This window comes from Pseudorasbora parva, chromosome 14 (genome assembly GCF_024679245.1).
Source record: "Pseudorasbora parva isolate DD20220531a chromosome 14, ASM2467924v1, whole genome shotgun sequence".
NCBI classification, from domain to species: Eukaryota; Metazoa; Chordata; class Actinopteri; order Cypriniformes; family Gobionidae; genus Pseudorasbora; species Pseudorasbora parva.
In genome coordinates, this window is record NC_090185.1 from 24,540,365 (window position 1) to 24,562,925 (window position 22,561).

The 22,561-nt window shown below is 38.3% G+C and overlaps 2 protein-coding genes across 9 annotated transcripts in view; one reads left to right on the plus strand and one right to left on the minus strand.

Moving 5' to 3' along the window:
* Positions 1–5,283, plus strand: part of tle2a (TLE family member 2, transcriptional corepressor a) — a 38,840-nt gene extending 33,557 nt beyond the window's left edge. For all 7 annotated transcript variants that reach the window (XM_067415999.1, XM_067415997.1, XM_067415998.1 and 4 more), the window contains 8 exons: positions 880–1,082; positions 1,165–1,244; positions 1,361–1,610; positions 1,699–1,946; positions 2,027–2,174; positions 3,122–3,272; positions 3,396–3,472; positions 4,474–5,283. In XM_067415999.1, the coding sequence (XP_067272100.1) occupies positions 880–1,082; positions 1,165–1,244; positions 1,361–1,610; positions 1,699–1,946; positions 2,027–2,174; positions 3,122–3,272; positions 3,396–3,472; positions 4,474–4,581 (1,265 nt within the window). In that variant the 3' untranslated portion in view covers positions 4,582–5,283. The remainder of the gene's footprint in view (positions 1–879; positions 1,083–1,164; positions 1,245–1,360; positions 1,611–1,698; positions 1,947–2,026; positions 2,175–3,121; positions 3,273–3,395; positions 3,473–4,473) is intronic.
* A 2,968-nt stretch (positions 5,284–8,251) lies between these two features.
* tle2b (TLE family member 2, transcriptional corepressor b) overlaps positions 8,252–22,561 on the minus strand; it is a 54,889-nt gene continuing 40,579 nt past the window's right edge. For both annotated transcript variants that reach the window (XM_067416005.1, XM_067416006.1), the window contains exons 11-22: positions 21,231–21,365; positions 17,837–17,890; positions 16,368–16,526; positions 13,890–14,031; positions 13,646–13,815; positions 13,489–13,565; positions 12,632–12,881; positions 12,296–12,543; positions 12,068–12,215; positions 11,209–11,359; positions 10,970–11,046; positions 8,252–10,757 (exon numbers count right to left, since the gene is read on the minus strand). In XM_067416005.1, coding sequence (XP_067272106.1) covers positions 10,650–10,757; positions 10,970–11,046; positions 11,209–11,359; positions 12,068–12,215; positions 12,296–12,543; positions 12,632–12,881; positions 13,489–13,565; positions 13,646–13,815; positions 13,890–14,031; positions 16,368–16,526; positions 17,837–17,890; positions 21,231–21,365 — 1,719 coding nt within the window. In that variant the 3' untranslated portion in view covers positions 8,252–10,649. The remainder of the gene's footprint in view (positions 10,758–10,969; positions 11,047–11,208; positions 11,360–12,067; positions 12,216–12,295; positions 12,544–12,631; positions 12,882–13,488; positions 13,566–13,645; positions 13,816–13,889; positions 14,032–16,367; positions 16,527–17,836; positions 17,891–21,230; positions 21,366–22,561) is intronic.

Genomic DNA, 22,561 nt, shown 5'->3' on the forward strand with positions numbered 1-22,561 from the left:
TTTAAAAAAATGCCATTCATACATATAATGTTGCAACTTGAATGCACCTCTTTTATGATGAACATGGTTTTAATTTCTGAATTAAAATTCATTATAATATTTTTGAGGGCATAAAGTCAAAAATGTCTGTGTGACCCAACTGTCTGTATATCATAAGGAAGAAAAAGCCTCAAAAGGATGAAAGCTTTAAAACACCTTTTTTTTTCTTTTTGTGAAATAATAAAAAAGCCTTAGTAGTTTGCCATAATCTTAACAAATGGCATGGTGTGACTATGTAAATGTAATGTTGGTTAAGGTTTATTGGGTAACACTTTATTTTACAGTGTCCTTGTTACATGGGACATGTAGTTACTGTAGTAATAACAGTAAATTATGCATAATTACATGCAACTAACCCTATAGTAAATACATGTAGTTAATTATTATTACTCAGTACATAAATGTATACTTACACTGTAACACGGACACCTTAAAATAATGTGTAACCCTTTATTTTAAGGTATCATTGTTACATATGTAACATGCAGTTAGTATAGAAATAAATATAAATGATGCATAATTACAGTACATGCAACTAAACCCAACCAATCCCTAAATAATCCTATAGTAAGTACATACTCAATATTACTCAGTACATAAATGTATTACAGTGTAACAGAGACCTTAAAATAGTCTTTAAAATGTTTTACCACACATTTTACCACATGATTTTGTACTAACTGCATTCTGAAAAAAAAAATTCTGCTCTATTTTGACAATTATTAAATTATGATTTGCTTAATTAAAGCAAGTATTTATTACTTATTACTTTAATTGAATGCTTCACCACTGAGAAACAAACCTCCATAACTCTGTTCCCCCCGTTTCTGGGTTTCTTAGCATTAGGTCTGAGGAACCCATTGGCTGTGCAGGGCGCGTACCCCCCTGGTGCATTTGGGCTTCCTCCTCCGGGAGTTAATGGGGAGTTGGCGGGAGCAGCGGGATACGGTGCCGGTCTCCATCTCGTCTCCCCTCAGATGAATGGCTCTGCTGCTGCCGCCGCCGCCGCTGCAGCCGCGGCTGGATATGGACGTTCACCTGTGGTGAGGGGAAAAGAAAAGTTAACCCTATATATTTTCCCTGTACCTTTATGATGTAATCTCATAGCACCACTTACTTTCCAAGGTGGGCTACGAGTCTCCTCACCCTCATATGAGAGTACCAGGGTTACCCGCCAGCCTGCAATCAGCAGCTTCTGGAAAACCGTAAGTTTCCAATGCCCTTTCCCATTTGTTTGACTGCTGATGTCAAATGCACTCAGTTCCGAAAGCTCTCAGTTTGGTCTTTCTGGAATTAAATGATGCGTCTTTCCCGCCCCCAGTGCTTACTCGTTCCACGTGAGCGCAGATGGTCAAATGCAGCCGGTGCCCTTCCCTCCAGACGCCCTCCTCGGCCCTGGCATCCCGCGGCACGCCCGTCAGATCCACACCCTCAGTCATGGAGAGGTGGTGTGTGCCGTCACCATCAGCACTTCCACGCGTCACGTCTACACCGGTGGGAAAGGCTGCGTCAAAGTCTGGGACATCAGCCAACCGGGCAGCAAGAGCCCGATGGCCCAATTGGACTGTTTGGTGAGATCTCGTCATGTGAAACTCTCCTTATAGTTGGTATTTGACATCATAGTTGGACTAAATAATGTCTATCCTTTCATCCAATCAGAATCGAGACAACTACATCCGCTCATGCAAGCTCCTCCCAGATGGCCGGACCTTGATAGTCGGAGGTGAAGCCAGCACACTGTCCATCTGGGACTTGGCCACGCCCACTCCACGCATCAAAGCCGAATTGACGTCCTCGGCTCCCGCCTGCTACGCTCTGGCCATCAGTCCCGACAACAAGGTCTGCTTCTCCTGCTGCAGTGATGGAAACATCGTAGTCTGGGACCTGCACAACCAGACGCTCGTCAGGTATTAAAGACTCCTGCTGGTGAGATAGACGGCGCTCTTCTTCCTGAGGTCATGTGATGTTCTTGTGTCGCCCTCCCCAGGCAGTTCCAAGGCCACACAGACGGAGCCAGCTGTATAGATATCTCCAACGACGGGACCAAACTGTGGACGGGGGGTCTGGACAACACAGTGCGCTGCTGGGACCTGAGAGAGGGCCGACAGCTGCAGCAGCATGACTTCACCTCACAGGTACTGAGCATTTGAAGAGTTTCATACAACTCTGAACATCAATCTGGATTCATTTAAAAACGCATCTCTTTATGTACCTTTTGGCCTTTCATCCGCTGGTCTTTGTACAGTGTCAACCTATACATTTGAAATTGCCATCGTTGTAAAGTGGCCTATTATAACAAAGGTATTCAAAAACAACAATGCACGCTTATACCTGATGTCTATGGTTGTCCCAGTGTTTTTGTACACTCTCATAGTGTTGCAAAATATGACAGTTGCGTTTTAGACCATGAGGGCTGCATTTGAAATCTTCTTTTGAAGTAATTACTTTGTTAAAGGTATCGTGTATATAGTATAAATGTGTGTGTGGCATAATTTTTTTGGATGCACGGACATCTAATGGGATGTAAAGTATCCATTGAATGCGCACTTGAGAATCGGAAGAAGGAGGTCATCCTTGGAAATTTTTGCCAACTGTTTTATGAATGTTTTGAATTTGAACACACTGCTCCTTATATCACATACTGTTTTTTTTAACTTGTATGGTAGGGAAGCGCAATTTTGCATTCAGCCATAGTCTGCCGACTTTGAGTGTCTGCGAACTGGATGCAGTGGTGGAATATTTCCCTAATAAAATGACTGTCAGAAGAATAGTGTGAAAGCTTTTGTCTGTTCTGTCGGTATCATCGCAGTGAGCTTTTATCAGGTTTTATGCATGCACAGCAAGGTGAATTTTTTTTTTTTTTTTTAAGCATGTTCAGATATTTCTGTGTGAATGTGCAACTTTTGGAAAATGCTTAAAAACGCTAGTGCGGACAGTTTTTTTTTTTAAGTGAAAGCGATTTTCAAATATATCCAGATTCATGTGGACCGTAGCCTCAATGCATGAGCAGGAGGTTCTGTTGTTCTTCAAACATTGTGAACATGTTTAGCATTAAACAATGTGTTTATTTGTGCACACGCAGATCTTTTCTCTGGGTTACTGTCCCACGGGCGAGTGGCTTGCAGTGGGGATGGAGAGCAGTAATGTGGAAGTGCTGCACGTCTCCAAACCAGACAAATACCAGCTGCACCTTCACGAAAGCTGCGTTCTCTCGCTCAAGTTCGCCTACTGCGGTATGTTTGGTTTCCTGAGAGCCTTGTTTTTACTAACAAATTCAGGAAATTATTATTTGAGGTTGAGCATTATGGAAAAAAACTAAAGGATTATGCATAAAATCATACTTTTTACTTTTGCAGGTAAATGGTTTGTAAGCACAGGCAAAGATAATCTACTGAATGCATGGCGAACTCCATATGGATCAAGCATATTCCAGGTATTGTTCTGTTTGGTTACAAAATGGTTTCTGATAATAAATACTGCTGTGTTACTTACAAAGTAGTTAGTAGCATTACTTCTTTTAGTTAGTATGTTTTTTTTCCCAGAAACAAACTTCCTATTTCCAAAAATTATCAGTAGCCGGGTTTCCAATACAGATTTGCGATATTTTTTAAATGCCAATTACAAAACTGTTGAGAAATGATGGTGTTTCCATTAACCGATGTTATGAGACTAAAACTAATTTGACTTAATTCTTTCCTCTCGCGAAAAGTCATTCCAAATATCATGGCGATGGATGTTGGTAGGTTTGCGTATATTTCAGCAACCGCACAAGCCATTATTTGTAATAGAAGGAGACTCAAGCGTGTTATTCAAGCATTAATGCCAAGGAAAGCCCCGTATACTTGAGAGCGGCCACGTGCGAGGTGTTTCTGGGAGGTTTTGCTTTCTCATATCGGCTTCGAGGTCTTGATAAATTGTGGCATTTCTTTGTTGTTTAGTATGGAAACTTGTTTTTGCCAAAGAATAAAAAATAAAAAAGCTAATTTTTTTTCTTCCTCACATAATTTCACTCATTAACTTTTATGAGTTTAATAAAGAACATGGTCTCGTCTTCGGTCCAAACATACCACGCCTTCTTTAAAGAATGATCGACTTTTTCGTACACTAGGTGACCTGGAAATGCGAAACAACTGTTTCCGTATCCACCTCATGCGAGCAAAACATTTGTGATTTATATGGGAGTTTTTGTGAAATTGCGAAATGCCAATTCAATGTAGCTTTAGGGATCAAATATCTTGTTGTTGTAGCACAGTATAACTGATCGAATCAATATCATAAAGACTTTGACATCATCCTAATGTATTCGAATGAATGTTTGTTAAATAGACTTTCTATGTGTCCTATTTATCATGATACAGAAGACAAGACAAACAAGGATTAGAAATGCTATCTAACACCTGAACGAACTCTCTAATTAATTGTTTTTGTCCCTAGTCCAAGGAATCGTCATCCGTCCTCAGCTGTGACATCTCGCCCGACGACCAGTTCATTGTCACTGGCTCAGGAGATAAGAAGGCTACTGTGTATGAAGTCATTTACTAAACTGAATGTGTTCAGAATGTCTTTCATAAAACGAACAAACTGATTCGATTGAGGAGACCAGATTCAACGTTATTTTGTCTCTGAGTTGGGAGACAAAAGGTGTGACATGGACATGAATATGGACTCTGAGACGACAGGACGGCTGTACTTTTAACTCCCGGATCGGACGGTGGATCTTCAGAACTGACCTTGTTGTTTTTTTAATGCTGTGAGGAAAGCTGGTAGTCTAGCTTCAAAACCATGGAATTTCTCCAAAGACCTCCTCTATTCTTGTTCTCTCTTTCTTTCTTTTTTAAAACAAGATGAAACCTCTGTAGTGAATATAGTAGTAAAAGAAATCTTATTTTTTTAGCCTTCGGAATTTTCACGGAAGTGGATGATTATGGAGCCGCGGTGAATGAATGAATTATGACGAGACCTTAAGGACTGACCTAAGACTTCTTCATTGATCGTTTTCTAAAAGCTGACCTGATCTCGGCTCTGTGTTATGATTGTATGGATGATGTATAAGATGATGGACTCTATTATGTAGGACAACAAGGCTCTGGATTTTAGTGTTTCATTGACTTCAGGGAAATGGCTATAAAGACACTCAGTTAATGTCCGATCACGTGAATACTGTATGTTGGAGCATGTTGAAAATTATTTTGACTGTTCGGTCGCAAACTTGGTATGTATGAACTGTAAATAAAGCTCTTTAAAAGCCAAAAGACACTTGCGTTAATTTATAGTTTAAAATGTAATTTCTAATGAATAAATGATTTTTTTTTTTAACCTTCGCAAATAAATCCAATAACTAAATGCAACTTAAATGTTAAAATACTTTCTGGTATCCCAGCTTGTTTACCCATTTTTAAGGCTAATATACACTGTGTGCACATTTAGGCAAGTGAGTATTTTGACCATATACTTTTAATGCACATTTTCCAACTCCAAGCTGTATAAACTTGAATGCTTATTGGATTTGAGGATATTAGGTGACGTGTATTTGTGTAATGAGGGAGGGGTGGCCCCAAGGTGTGCACAATTATTAGGCAGCTTCTTTCCCTCGGGCAAAAAAAAAAGATTTAACTGACTGAAAAGTCAACAATTGTTAAGTCTTTCAGAGGGATGCGGCACTTTTGAAATGAGATATTGGGGCGTGATCTTAAACCATCAAATGTTTCGTTGCAAATAGTCAACTGGGTAGCAAGAAACGCGTTGAGAAAAAAAATACAAATGAACTGCCAAAGATTTGAGAAGACTCGAACGTGAAGCTACCAGGAATCCATTATCCATCAGTGCTGTCATTTTCCAGATCTGCAATCTACCTGGAGTGCCAAGAGACATGACCAGGGTAAGGAAGGCTGTAACCCAACCACCACTGAACAAGACACATAAGGTAAAACATCAAGACTGGGCAGAAAAATATCTGACGACCGATTATCATTTCATTATTTCCTTTTTTCAAAGGTTTTATGGGTTGATGAGATGAGTTGGCGGATCAGATGGATGGGCAGTACTGGATCAGTAACGGGGACAGAGCTCCACATCATCTCAGATGCCAGCAAGGTGGAGGTGGGGTACTGCTATGGGCTGGTATTATTAAAGATGAGCTAGTTGTACCTTTTTGGTTCGAACCTACTGCCAGTTCTGATAGACGATCTGATAGCATTTATCTTAGCCCACTAAGCCCAGTTCATTCACTATGGTACCAAACAGAGATCACATTAGAAGCGACCAAACACCTCCACGGTTTCCCTATTTAAATACAGCTACACAAATAGTTGAACGATCAAGTATGGTGACACAAAATAAAACGTGACGCTTTTCTAAGCGGATTAAAAAGGAAAACTATAATGTATGGCGGAATAGCACTTCTGAGAGTACTTAGGCGCAGTAAAAAGTCCTGGCTGAAACATCCTCCCTCACATCTCCCCCTCACTCTCTCATTTCTGTCAATAAGGGAGAGGGGGAGATGTGAGGGAGGTTGTTTCAGCCGAGACTTTTTACTGCGCCGAGTCAAAGTACTCTCAGAAGTGCTATTCCGCCATAGTACATTATAGTTCTCCTTTCTAATTCGCTTAGAAAAGCGCCACGTTTTATTTTGTGTCACCGTACTTGATCTTTCAATTATTCATGTAACTGTATTTAAATGGGGAAAACATGGAGATGTTTGGTTGCTTTAACTTGATCTCTGTTTGGTACCATAGTGAATGAACTGGGCTTAGTGGGCTAAGCTAAATGCTATCAGATCGCCACCACGCGTTAGAGCGATTAAGTGCATGCATTGAGACAAGAAAGGCATGTATCAACTCGTCTTAGTTAAGGGAATAACAGTTTAAGGGTGCACTGTGCAACTTTCCATCCACTAGAGGTCGCCTATTCAAAACAAAGGGGTAGTTTGATGACGCCAAGTGTGAGCGCAGTATTATGGGACATGTGGTCTTTACCTCACAAAAATGTATTTGGCGTGCTGTCCGGGGGGAGGGATTCAAGCTCGAACTTGGCCCGAACCCAGAGTACACCCCTTCGTGTAAGTGGTTAGAACTAAAAGAGCAAAATGTGGAGACGGGGTACTGATAAACTGTCAACAGAACAGAGGTAAGACTGCTGCGTGTATATATACGCCTCTTGTTGATTAGCTGAGTGCGCTCCACCTGTGTCAATTATCTGAAAGCCCTCCTCCCGAATCTTTGTTAATAAACATCGTAAAGCATTTCTGCAGAATAAAACCGAGGGTAACGCAGATATGACGCAATTGACAGGCGACTTCCTCAAACGCTATGCTGAAACGTCCCGGGTCCTTAGTTAAAATGGCAATTTTCTCACAATTTACAAATAGTTGGAAACATTTGAGATATTGTAAGTACTCAACTGAACAAAATATATAACACTGGCCTAGTGGTTTTTTGATATTTTACTGCAAAAATACTACATAGTGCACCTTTTATATGAAAAAGCGGTGAAGTATCCCTTTAAAGATGAAAGAATAATGACATGGCTCCCTTCCTCACCTGATCTAAACCCCAATGAGAACTTGTGGGTCTGTCTTTTTTTTAAATGTCATAACATTTTATTTGTAAGTTGAGTTGTTTGTTTATCATTCTTTAACAGATGAAAAAAAGAAGTGAGATGGGGAAAGTTTCGTTTTTCATTTTGTTGCATAATTCTGTACATGAACAGTTGTCCAATAATTGTACACAAATAGATATTCTTCTAAGAAAGCCAAAACCTCACTTTTACTTTGTTTTAATGTTTGTGAAAATAGTGCATAATTAAATAAAATTGGCATAAGTATGAGTGCATATTAAGTTATAAAAAAAATATTATATAGATAATATTTAAAATATATGATATTTAATATATATATATTTTACAAAAAACTTCAAGAATATGCACTCATACTTATCCCAATTTTATTTACTATTTATTTATAAATTATAAATTACTATTTATTTATAATTTATAAATTAAATAATTTATTAGTTTCACATGTTAATGTATTAAAATCATTAATTGCAACCAAGCTGATGTTTGTTTTAAAATTATTTAAATTAACACATTTTATTGTATATAATTTTACATATGTAATTAAAATTTGCGTAAACATGAATTTATCTGGGTAATATCTTTGTTTAAAATGATTATTCTTTGATACTGAACCACTCTCAAGAATGCAACAACTTCAAAAGATGACCACAAGTTTAATTTGTCAATGTATACATGTCTTTTACATCACATGGGAAGTGCTACAGGGCTATCACAGCAATGCCTTCAAAAAAAGTTCCTTGGCTTTCGAGAGAGAAAGAGAAAGAGTGTCTTAAATGAAATCTTGACAGTGAACATTGTTCTCAGTATACAAACATAATGCATTATATAAGGGTAGATAGATACAGATATTTCTATAGCATGATGTCATAGACAGAGCATGCAAGTGGAGACTACCTTGAAACAGACAAATGCCACTGTTTGGAGGCAGCCTTATTTTCAGCTATTTGAAAAATAAACACACCGCACTTTCTGGGTAATAAACAGACTGATCAAAACACTGTGGTATCACTGCTTACTATTGCCATAAAAAAGAGAAAGAACTTAAGGACACAATTCCTTCAGTTCACAAGCAAAAACCTTTTGACTCCAAGTGCTGAGAAAAGCTTTATAGAACAAAAGAAGAATGAACAAAACAAAACTGTAATTAAAAAAAATTCTGTTCCCAGCAGGATGTTTGGTGCATGTAGCAGATGAATTTTGTACCTCTCCTTGAACGTTCATGGTCATGTTGGCAACCACAGCTCTTCTTATTAATGGTGCGCATCAGGGCTCTGTTTTAGGACCGCTCAGTTTTTCAAACATGTCTCTGTCTTTTTCAAACTTGAGAAACAGTTATATTAATTGAAATGCAGTTTTTAATCAATTGCCATCCCTAAATGACATATCTCTATTCATAAATTGCAATTAAACATATATATCATCATATATTATGAAGTGGTTGCATATTATTTGCAGCCCCCAAATTAAAATATTTGTATCTTCATAAATATACTATTGAATCCTCTTGAATGCTGTTGATTAATTCTATTTTTTGTCACAGATTTTTATAAAATTAATTAATTGTTCTGCATTAAACCACATTTCTTTTAACATTGTCATATACTAATTTCATATTTTTAGGTATTTGCAATTTTAAGTCCTGATGAATTGCTTCATCTCACTAAAGTAGAGCAATCATAAAAAGATTTCCCTATGCAAAACTAAAAGATAATTAATTACATGAAAATGAGCATTAAACCACAAATGAGCGCAACATCTGTATGATAATCCACAGGAATTAAAACGAATAACGGTCGTGGTTGTGAATATTTGCCACACGAATCCTGCATGATTTACCCTTGCTCCTCATTAGACACCGACTTGCGGAAGGAGGAAATTAAATGCAGGTTGGAGAATTCGACTGGGATTTGCCACATGAATGTCTAATTGGGTTGGATAGGCGAGTGGAGGATTGTTTGTACGCCCATTTCGTGTTCATCCAGAAATGCTCCAACGCGAGTCAGGAAAACTGTCTTTTCTCGTTGGGGGAGGGGGGGATGTTGCGCTCTCTTTATGGAGGGAGTTTGCAACTAATGAAATGATTGTCTTGTTTTTTTTGTGTGTTGCTGTAAGAAGAAGCTCCCTAAGTACCAGCTGTCTGTGGGGCTTCCACTTTTAGCTTGGAGACTGTTCTAATTAACAGCTCCACTCTCACGTGCTACATTCGTAATAGAATACTAGCGTACTGCATACTTCTCAGTATATAATACACTGCATACCATTTAAAAATAGAATGTAAAACAATAAGCACAACATTTTTTCAAAAGATAAATAGTAGTATGCCACATTGTTGCGTGTTGAATTAACGAGTATCTTGCGCATTTTATATGTAATTTTGTTGTCTTTAACATTGCAGTCCAATAAACGAAGCCATGAAAAATGTTGCAAATAATTGAAGTCATGTGTTATTGTTAAAGTTGCAGTGTAACCGAAATAGCAACAAATCTTTTCTTCCGTATTGTGATTCATTGTACATTCGAATTGCAGAAAAGAAACTAAATATGACATCTTGGTCAAAAATTACAAGGTCAAAAAAATTCAGATTGTTTCGAAAATAGAGCGAATTTCCTTGTCATGCCGACTTTAAACTGTAACTTGAGCACATGGCCAGTATAGTGTTTTTCACATAGTGTTTTTACAGGAAATTTTGGAAAATGTAACACGCAATCTGGGAATTTTATGTGCAACAAGAAAATGTGCACACTCAGCAACATAGTGCCAGATCCGGCCCACTTCTGATAAGCGTGGAATCCACATGTACCAGATGTGGCCTGGATCTGGGCCGACACTATGTTGCTGTCTGGGCAGGATACATACTGCATAAATAATACGTTAGTATGCCACCGCGAACTAAGCCTTTGTCTATCTCTTAAATTTTGGTGACTGGATGGAGCGAAAGGACCGCAAATAAAAGAGCCATGGTTGCCTGCCACGCGTCCATGATTGTGTCATGCTTGGCGCTCTTTGTTCATCCATCCGTCTGTCTTTGTCTGCGTTCAGTACACCACTTCATACACCGTGGCTTTCTTATCCCCAGAACCAGTTACAATATACTTGTCGTCTGGGGACACGTCGCAGCTCAGGACAGACGAGGACTCCTTTGACTAAAAGAGAGAGAGAGAGAGAGAGAGAGAGAGAGGAGTGAAATCATTTTTGAATCTACACCGAGAACCATCTTGCTCTAAATAAAAGCTCTCTGTCTTCACACAGCTGCACTCTCTCTGTCTTTTCTGCAGCATTTAAAGGTTTAGGATATACAGAACATCTCCGTTTGTTTTCCATGGAAGAAAGAAAGTCATAGGTTTCTGGAACAAACCTGGAAAATGCTGGCTCCGTACGGCGTCCTCCATGCATTGAGCAGATTGTCCTTTCCCGTGCTTACAAACCACTTCCCTGAAAGAGAAACAAATAATGTCCTCACCATCTTAAAATAGAATAGCATTTATTTTAAATAGGGTGTAAATAATAAAGGATCATATGAATGTATGGGCAGCACGGAGCAGGCTAGAGACCGCAAGTTTCAAAGTACGGAACAATCTATAGGGACTCTCGTACCGCAGTAGGCGAACTTGAGCGAGAGAACGCAGCTTTCGTGAAGGTGCAGCTGGTATTTGTCTGGTTTGGAGACGTGCAGCACTTCCACATTACTGCTCTCCATCCCCACTGCAAGCCACTCGCCCGTGGGACAGTAACCCAGAGAAAAGATCTGCGTGTGCACATAAAAAACACTTTAATAAAAAAAATTAAAAAATTACTTGGGTGGTTGTTAGGGTACTGGTAGGTGTTTGTTATGGTGTTGCTAAGGGGTTTCTAGATTGTTTTGGGGGATTTTAAGGGTGTTTGCTATGTGGTTTCCAGGATGTTCAAAGCGGTTGCCAGGGCATTGCTAGGGTGTTTTGGGAGATTGTTAGAACATTTCTATCTTGGATGTCCTGGGCGGTTGCCAGAGGAGTGCTAGGTTGTTGCAATGTAGTTGCTACAATGTTTTGAGTGGTTGCTAGAACAACACTAGCTGGTTACTAGGGTGTTGCTATGTGGTTTTATAGGATGTTCTGGGTGATTGTCAGGGGATTTTTAGGGTGTTTGCTATGTTGCTAGGGTTTTCAGCGTGGTTACTGGGACATTGTAAGTCGACATTGCTAGCTGGCTGATATGGTGTTATGTGGTTTCCAGGATGTTTTAATTGGTTTCCAGGGTATTGCTAGGGTGTTGCTATGTGGTTGCTTGGGTGTTTTGGTAGGTTGTTAGAACATTTCTATCTCGGATGTCCTGGGCGGTTGCCAAGGGATTGCTAGGAGTTGCTAAGGTGTTCAAACAATACATATTCAAAGTGGTTGCTAAGGTGTTGCCAATGTGTTATTTTTCTTTTCATGTACAAACATTCAAATAATATTTTCCCACTGAGCTGCAGTACCTGTGAGGTGAAGTCATGCTGCTGCAGCTGTCGGCCCTCTCTCAGGTCCCAGCAGCGCACTGTGTTGTCCAGACCCCCCGTCCACAGTTTGGTCCCGTCGTTGGAGATATCTATGCAGCTGGCTCCGTCTGTGTGGCCTTGGAACTGCCTGAGGAGGGCGACACAAGAACATCACATGACCTCAGGAATAACAGCGCCGTCTATCTCACCAGCAGGAGTCTTTAATACCTGACGAGCGTCTGGTTGTGCAGGTCCCAGACTACGATGTTTCCATCACTGCAGCAGGAGAAGCAGACCTTGTTGTCGGGACTGATGGCCAGAGCGTAGCAGGCGGGAGCCGAGGACGTCAATTCGGCTTTGATGCGTGGAGTGGGCGTGGCCAAGTCCCAGATGGACAGTGTGCTGGCTTCACCTCCGACTATCAAGGTCCGCCCATCTGGGAGAATCTTACACGATCGGATGTAGTTGTCTCGATTCTGATTGGATGAAAGGATAGACGTTATTTAGTCCAACTATGATGTCAAATACCAACTATAAGGAGAGTTTCACATGACGAGATCTCACCAAACAGTCCAGTTGGGCCATCGGGCTCTTGCTGCCCGGTTGGCTGATGTCCCAGACTTTGACGCAGCCTTTCCCACCGGTGTAGACGTGACGCGTGGAAGTGCTGATGGTGACGGCACACACCACCTCTCCATGACTGAGGGTGTGGATCTGACGGGCGTGGCGCGGGATGCCAGGGCCGAGTAGGGCGTCTGGAGGGAAGGGCACCGGCTGCATTTGACCATCTGCGCTCACGTGGAACGAGTAAGCACTGGGGGTGGGAATTAGGTGGACGTTAAAATGGTAGTTAACCCCCCAAAAAATTAAAGTTCTACTTTCATTTTTCTGCGGAATACAAAAAAAGAGATTGTTTTTGTCCATACAATGACTTTGGACCCCATTGACTTTCACTGGATGGACAAAAATGCTGAGTTTATGTCTAAAGGTCAGTTAGAGGGTGGAAAATAGGCATAAAAACAAAATTACGACTGTTTTTGGTTTAGTAAACTGCGACTAACATTGTAAGTGGTCTTTAAGGGACAAAAATTAAATGCTAAAAGGACTTATTTAAAAAAAGAATACAGGTTGATTCAACCCTTAAGTACTTAAGAAGCTTGACAACATAATTATGAGAAGTTTGCATGTTTTTGTATGTGTCATTCAGTGGGTGCAGCAATAATTTTGCTGCCTTAAGGATGTTTGCCTGAATTCAAGTGTTTTTCTCGCCGTAGCTGTCAGCGGGGGACTTGAGAGGGGATTGTATTACAAGCACGGCAAACAAAAGCAGCACAATTTTGGACTAATAGTTGATATGCTGGCCATTGCTGTGCAACTCCATTTCAAAACAGAGGGAGGTAAAAGAAAGAGGAGAAACTCACGGCTTGCCACCTGTAGAGCCAGGCAGCGAGGAGGACAGGCCGGAGGTCCTAAGATGTGAACGTGATTCATACGCTACCTGCAAAATAAAGTATTCAAGGTTAAAGTGCTTTTTTTGTACACTTTTGTCAACTGTAAGAGATTCAGAATCCCAGTTACCATAGGGCTGCGTGTGTAGGCACTAGCTGCAGCACTGATTTGTGGTGAGAGGGTGAGCGAGCCTCCGAACCCGCCTGGGCTGGCCAGCTCTCCGTTAAGCCCTGCGTGGGATACCACCCCGAAATGAGCCGGGTAAGAACCAGGCGTCATAGTCAAGGGACTCCGCAGAGCTACAGAACACACAATTAAACAATTGTTTTCATTGAACTGTGTTTGCTATAAACGCAAACAGACGACGTCTTACCCAGAGGGTCTGCCGAGGAGGCGGCTTTGTTGACCAGGCGTAAACAGGAAGTGCTGGGCCCGGGTGGACCAGGGGTGAGAGGGTCATGGTGAGAGGGAGAGGAACTGCCTGATTTAGAAGAGGGTGACTGAGATTTTTCTGTCTGCCAATAGAACCAAGAGACAGATGCTATTATTTGTTATAATATTGAATAACATACAGTAACACTGATACGCACCTCAGATATCAATGGAATATAAATGAAACTATATCAGAATTTTGACATTTTTTAAACTGATATTCAGGGTATGTTTACATAATACCCTTTTCAACTGAAAACTGTGTTTTGGCCATTCATTTACATGATAACAGCATTTTGGGTGCCTGAAAACAAAACAATTTGAAAATTGGTTACAAAGTGCAAGGTTTTGAAACCGATGTCTTTACCGTCTCCATGTAAACAACAAAAACGTGAATTCGTAAAAAAAACAAAAAAACAACAACAACATACGCATTACACGTTCACGCCACTGATCTGGGTTCACGCATGCATGTTACACATTCGCGGGCTGTTTCTTGACAAAGTGACATCGCCACCACTACTGGCTTGGAATGCACAATACAGCCTATTTAGTCATTTTCACAGATCTGCATGATTGGGGATCGTTTTGAAAATGTTGTTGTCTGTTTTTAGTGCATCGCTGTTGTGTAAACATACCCTCAATTTATTATTATAACTCTTTACCCGCCATTGACGTAAATTTCCGTCATTCATGAGAGAGCGATTCCCAGCCATTGATGGAATTTTCGGCTTTCCATATTTTCACTATTAAACGGTAGGGGGCGTAAAGGCGATTTTTGCATTTTTTTGTTCAAAATGTAAGTTTTTATGAAACTTACTCATATTCAAGTGTTGTTAAAAAAAAGAATGCATTAAGCTAGAATAAAATTAGTTTTTGAGTTTAAAAGCAGAGGGTCTGTGTTCTTTGATATATTGCATGTTCAGATATTCATATAGCAAAATATTATGGGGGCCATGAAAATTGTCAAAAATGCTAGCGGTGGCTGGCAACTTTTTTAAAAACACTGGCGAAGAAAGAGAGAGAAATAGCTAAAATTAAGTAAATATATACAAATTTTCTTTTTTTATTTCTAGAAAACACATTTATCAATACAAATCAACCAATCAATCAATCAATCAACTTTATTTATATAGCGCTTTTACAATGACGATTGTTTCAAAGCAGCTTCACAGTGTTAAACAGGACAATACTGCAACAAAATTTGATTTTGCTGTACAGTCGTTCTGGAGAAAAAAAGTGATGTTATCAGCTTATTTTAATTTATCTTAGAGCGACAATGTTGGCAGATCAGTATCATAGTTTATAGAATTAAATAAGACCTAATTAATTAATTTTATTTGTATATTTAGTTGAATAATTTGGATCATAATTTTAGTGTCCCCAACTGAGCAAGCCAAGCCAAAGGCGACAGTGGCAAGGAACCAAAACTCCATCAGGGCATGATGGAGAAAAATAAACCTTGGGAGAAACCAGACTCAGCCGGGGTGCCAGTTCTCCTCTGGCCTATTAACACGCTGTGTATGATTATTATTCTGGCAACCTTACAGGTCAAAAATCATTTTAGATTGGAAAATTTAAAATTTCTGGGTATCACGCAAGAGACAGGTTTATTTAGGATGCCGCGTCAATTACACAAGAGTATGAATACTTGAAAGATCGGAGTTATTGCGCCGGAGACGGGTTTATTGAGGATGATGTGCCAGTGAGGCAAATTCAAACCAACATTTTCTTTGTCCCAAACTAGCTAACCCCTAGCTTTAGGCTAAATCTGCAAACCTAGTTTTCACAATAGTTAGAAAGTAGAAGTAGAGAGTAAACCAGTCCAGTTCAAATAATAATTTAGCATGACTGCCTGATATAGAGTCAACATTACAACATTTAAAAGGTTAAGTTTTATTGTTTAACCCCTTCACACACGAGTTTAAAATATCCTAGCTACAGGGATCGCTTTGACAACGTTGTCGTCTGTTTTAACGTGAGTTTTTTAAGGAGAATGTTATTTTAGAACGTATCACTTTATTATTATTATTATTATTATTATAATAAATCTATCTAGCAATCACGCTAGCTGATCTATAACGCGGGAGAGGTGTTGCCATGTTAGTTTGCACTGAAATTCAGAGAATCGTATCTGTCGGATTTACAACATGTCAATACATCCACGTCTCCCGAAATACATGAAAGAAAATGGCCAGGAACTGAGAGAACAATAGAGTACATTTTATAGTTACCTAATATGAACATTCCCTGAACATTCTAATCACACCGGTGTGATTGTACAATTCAAAGGGTTTCGAATTTTTTAGACTCCACAACGGTTGCCAAGCACCAATGGAACACGCCCATAGTAAATGTGATGTAATGTGGGAAGACTGTAAATTCTAGCATATTAGGAATCAAAGACGAGTGTTCGTACTTGTGTCGTGTCCTTGTTTTTGCCAGGGGGTGGGCTGTGTGGTGGGGAGGCCGGTGGGGGACTTGGGGATCCTGGGAGCTCTTTCCTCAGGCTTGGGGCTCGGTCCAATCCATTCCCATGAGGAGACAGAGGGGCACTGCCTATGGGAGAGGAGGGCTCCTGGAAACAGTGAAGGCGTTAAGGAGCGTCAACAGCCTCAGTGCATTTTGCTTTAGTTCTGATATGTGAATTTTCTTTTTACGTTTTAGATGTTGAGGCACAGGTTAATAGGGTTTGTTCAAAATAACATTGATGCTTGCCTTTATTAATCTTTATTAACCTGGAGTTCAACGAAACAAGGTCTCATCCATTTACTTTAAATTCTCGTTATGCCATCCCGTGTTTACTCAACAGTAAATGGCACCGCAGTGCTGAGAGGTCCTTGTTTAATCCTTGGTGTGGGATATTGCAGGAATTCAGATCATGTTTTTTAAACGTGTTAATTATGCAGCGGGGTCACTTAATGATTATAAAAGCATAGCGCTGGCTCCAGACGCTCTGCAGCTGAAAACAATCCTGATTTGCCAGTGTGATATTATCAGCAATTACTGAATGAATGCAGTTTAATAAATATGAGTGATGTTCAATATTTATCTAGTAATTTAGAAACAGAGGTGTAACATTGAAAACATTATACATTGAAATGGATGCCAATTGCATAGAAATAATAATAAAGATGAGTTTTACAGGATAAAAATACATATACATCATGATGATTAAAATGAGTGAAAGACTACAATGCGATAGCGTGTTATGTGTGTTGTAGCATGGTTGCTGTGCGGTCTGGCCCAAGTATTTATGATATTATAGTGTCCAGCAATGGCTTGGTTTAATATTCACAGGCATAGAACGTTATTGCATTTTGATTAATATTTATGAAGGCTAACTGTTTTGAAGGAACTGATGAATTGTGCAAAATAAGACCAGGATAGTCTTATATTGGGTCAATTTTGATGTGGAATGAGAAAAGAAAACAAATGAATGTGGTAAATTGACAATCTTAGTTACATGTTATTTTGTTTTAAATTAACATTTTATTATGTAGATTTTTGGTTTGTTTATTCATTTATTTTGGTTTGGTTTGTTATTGATTTGTTTCGGATTGGTATGTAAATTCTGTAATTATGAATTTGCCTACCATCTGAACCTAAAGTATCACCATCATAAGACAATATGAACCATAATTGTTATATACAGCAATAAACAATATCTCAACTAAACTTACTTTTTGTAACATCTATTCAGTATTTTATTTTTACCCTAATAATGTCTTCATCTTAGTTTGGCAGCAAATCTTGATACATACAAATCATTTTATTTATTAATTAGCATATTATTTAATTAATTGTATTACATTTTTCATTGATTGACAGAACTACTGTACGTACAGACTTTCACTGATGTTAATTTAGCAGTGCGTGAAAACTGACCTCATTTGAGACATCTACTACAAGATTGTCTTCGCTCTTGTCTCCATCACTGTCCTAGAAGAAAACAGGCAGGAGAAAGATGGTGTTAGTCGACACACAGGCACAAAAATATATACCCCTATGGGATATTTATCAGGTACATGAACAATATTGCAGTGTCCTTTTCCTGCTCCTTCCGCTCCCCTCCCTTTGTGTCTAATTTCACCAATCACAGTAGGGGAGACTCCCCCACCACCTTGTCCATTGCTCTCACACAGCTCACACTCATCTCACTCTCTTCTTTCGCCCATCTCTGGGAATCAGGGGTTGACAACGCACTTAGTTACCATGGCAACAGGGCTTTGATGTGATCATGGTCTGATGTTCCTATTGCCATCATCCTATAGTGACATCATCCTCCTAATTAGACCCGTCCGGATGGTCACATCCAACATGTGTGCATTCGGTAAAAGCATTGTTGAGCATAATGACCTATATTAAAATATTATAGTAGAAAAAATATTTTGCTTACATATTAGGCATACATTTTTACTTTCATATAATATAATTAATATAATATAATATAATATACTGTAATACAATATATAATATTAAATAATATAATTATAGAAATGTACATATTTTTATAATAAAATATAGTTGTATTAATTATTTTAAAATTATATTTATCATTTTATTTATTTATTATAATAGTAATATTATATAATATATATTTAGTAAACGCATTGTTGAGCATAATTAAAAAAATATAGTATAAAAAAGATTTGACCTAAACATTAGGCATAAGTTTAATATAATATAATTAACATAATATGATATAATATACGAATATTATATACATTTATATTTTTTTCATATTAAAATATAGTTGTATGCTTATATTTTAATTAATGTAAAATTCTATTTATTATTTATTATTAATTATAATATTAATATTATATGATATTATATACATTTAGTAAAGGCATTGATGAGCATAATGGCCTATATTTAAAAAAATGATAGTATGAAAAAGATTTGACCTATATGTTAGGCATAGGTTTTTATTAAAATAAAATAATATATATAATATTATAATAATTTTCACATTTAATTTAGTTAATTATTTAAAAATGATATTTATTAGTTGTATTTATTAATTATAATATTAATATTATATAATATACACTTTATTTAATTACATTTAAATAATTTTTAATTAATTAAATAATTGTAATTTTTTTATACAACAATTTTATTTATAAACTTTTCAAAATTATTTTCTGTGTTAAAACCCTCTTACGGAATCCTGTACTGAACCCAGAACTTTGCTTTAAGATTCCAGTAAACACAATAGAATTGCCAATTACATAAAATGTCCATAAAAATTCACAAAATTCAATGTTCTATGTCACAAGTTTTACAGTATTGCAAATGTTGTTCTAATAACTATCCAGAACACATAGTTTTACAGGGACTGAGACAATTATGATGTTATCATAAAATAATACATTTAATTTTTTTTTTCACTGTGTGTATATACAGTGGGTACGGAAAGTATTCAGACCCCCTTAAATTTTTCCCTCTTTGCTATATTGCAGCCATTTGCTAAAATCATTTAAGTTATTTTTTTCTCATTAATGTACACACAGCAACCCATATTGACAGAAAAACACAGAATTATTGACATTTTTGCATATTTATAAAAAAAGAAAACTGAAATATCACATGGTCCTAAGTATTCAGACCCTTTGCTGTTTAACTCAGGTGCTGTCCATTTCTTCTGATCATCCTTGAGATGGTTTTACACCTTCATTTGAGTCCAGCTGTTTGATTATACTGATTGGACTTGATTAGGAAAGCCGCACACCTGTTTATATAAGACCTTACAGTTTACAGTGCATTTCAGAGCAAATGAGTATGTGAGGTCAAAGGTACTGCCTGAAGAGCTCAGAGAAAGAATTGTGGCCAGGCACAGATCTGGCCACAGTAACAAAAAAATTCTGCTGCACTTAAGGTTCCTAAGAGCACAGTGGCCTCCATAATCCTTAAAAGGAAGATGTTTGGGATGACCAGAACCCTTCCTAAAGCTGTCCGTCCCGCCAAACTGAGCTATCGGGGAAGAAGAGCCTTGGTGAGAGAGGTAAAGAAGAACCTAAAGATCCCTGTGGCTGAGCTCCAGAGATGCAGTCGGGAGATGGGAGAAAGTTGAAGAAAGTCAACCATCACTGCAGCCCTCCACCAGTCGGGGCTTTATGGCAGAGTGGCCCGACTGAAGTCTCTTCTCAGTGCTAGAGACATGAAGGTTTGCTAAAAAAAACACCTGAAGGACTCCAAGATGGTGAGAAATAAGATTCTCTGGTTTGATGAGACCAATATAGAACTTTTTGGCCTTAATTCTAAGCAGTATGTGTGGAGAAAAATATCACGTCCAATACAGTCCCAACAGTGAAGCATGGTGGTGGCAGCATCATGCTGTGGGGGTGTTTTTCAGCTGCAGGGACAGGACGACTGGTTGCAATTAAGGGAAAGATGAATGCGGCCAAGTACAGGGATATCCTGGACAAAAACCTTCTCCAGAGTGCTCAAGACCTCAGACTGGGCCCAAGGTTCACCTTCCAACAAGATAATGACCCTAAGCACACAGCTAAAATAACAAAGGAGTGGCTTCACAAAAACTCTGTGACGGTTCTTGAATGGCCCAGGCAGAGTCCTGACTTAAACCCAATTGAGCATCTCTGGAGAGACCTGAAAATGGCTGTCCACCAACGTTTACAATCCAACCTGACAGAATTGGAGAAGATCTGCAAGGAGGAATGGCAGAGGAATGCCAAATGGAGGAATGCCAAATCCAGGTGTGAAAAACGTGTTGCATCTTTCCCAAAAAGACTCTTGGCTGTATTAGATCAAAAGGGTGCTTCTACTAAATACTGAGCAAAGAGTCTGAATACTTAGGACCATGTGATATTTTAGTTTTTCTTTTTTAATAAATCTGCAAAAATGTCAAAAATTCTGTGTTTTTCTGTCAATATGGGGTGCTGTGTGTACATTAATGAGAAAAAATGACCTTAAATGATTTTAGCAAATGGCTGCAATATAATGAAGAGTGAAAAATTTAAGGGGGTCTGATTACTTTCCCTACCCACTGTGTGTGTGTGTGTGTGTGTGTATATATATATATATATATATATATATATATATATATATATATATATATATATATATATATATATATATATATATATATATATATATATATATATATATATATATATATATATATATATATATACATACATACATACATACATACATACATACATACATACATACATACATACACACACACACACACATATATATATATACACTGTTGGGGAATAAGACAAGTATGTCATTGTCAGGTGAAACCTACATAGTGAGAAGGGAGGACGTCTTTTTCATCACACCGTCTCCGTTTGGCATCGCTGCTGGCCTGTGAGGGATACACTCCTGATGGACCCTGACGGTCCTCTGCCGCCTGACTGTCCGTTGACGACACTGATTTACTCTATAGAGACAGAAAACACAGCATAAACACACACACTCATTTCCAACAAATGATAAGGTTGTGCAAAATTCACTCAATAGTTCTTTGTTCTAAGGATCGCTTTGTGTTGGAAGTCAATAACAACAAATGTCATTGTTTCTCGAGTGTCTCTTAACCAAACGTCGTGATGTCAAACCTGCGTCATATTTGACTTGAAAATTGCAGTGATAATTTTTGGTCACTAAAAAAAGTATGGAAAAGATGTAAGTAAATTACGACAGAATGGTCGTTTTTGGCAGATTTATTCCTTTTGAAGCTGAATCCTGCACTCTTTAGCAAAAATAAACATCCTTCCGGATGCCGATCACTGTTGAATCGGCCCAAAACATAAAGTTGTGGTCTCTCAACTTTCATCATTATGAGTAGTACAGCAAAACTGGTCACAGATCAGTGACTTCAAACAACTTTGTTTTCTGCAACGGTGCAGTTTTATGAGCCAAACAGGAAGTGCATTGGACTGAGATGAGAGAAAAAAAGTGCACAAAGAAGCCCAGTTTTCTCAAACAAACCTGTTTTCTCCAAAATCTCTCTCTCTTTTCACTCCCCCTTGCTTAGACCTTTCTTTGACTCCCTCATTTTCTTCCGCAATAGTCAGCAATAAGAAATCATCTCAAAGAATTTGACTGCTATGACTCTTTCTCCTCTGAGTCCTCTCAATTTTTTTCAGATCAAACTCTTAAAGGGGCAGGGCACCCAAAAATGAAAAATATGTCATTATTTACTCGCCTTCATGTCGTTCCAAACATATTTGCTGTTTTTATTTCTTCGAAAACAAACAAAAAAAAAAAACATTTGGAAGTACCTTCAAACATCTGTTATAAATAAAATACTATAAAAGTAGTTTATATGACTCACACGTTATATTAAAAAACTCCCGAAGCCATATTATGGCTTTGTGTGATAAAGACTTAAATTTAAGTCATTATTCACTGAACATGTTGCCCTCTGCAACTCATACAAGTCATATCGATTTGGAATGACACAAGAGTGAGTAAATGATAACCTAACAGTATTTTTTTGGGGGGAGACTAACCATTTAAAGGAAAATCAAAACTTTTAAAGGAAAAGTACACCCAAAAATTAAATGCTGAAAACAAAAAAGAACACTTTTGCTATATTTTCGCTCCTGAAGACATATTTTCAAAGCTTTTAAATAA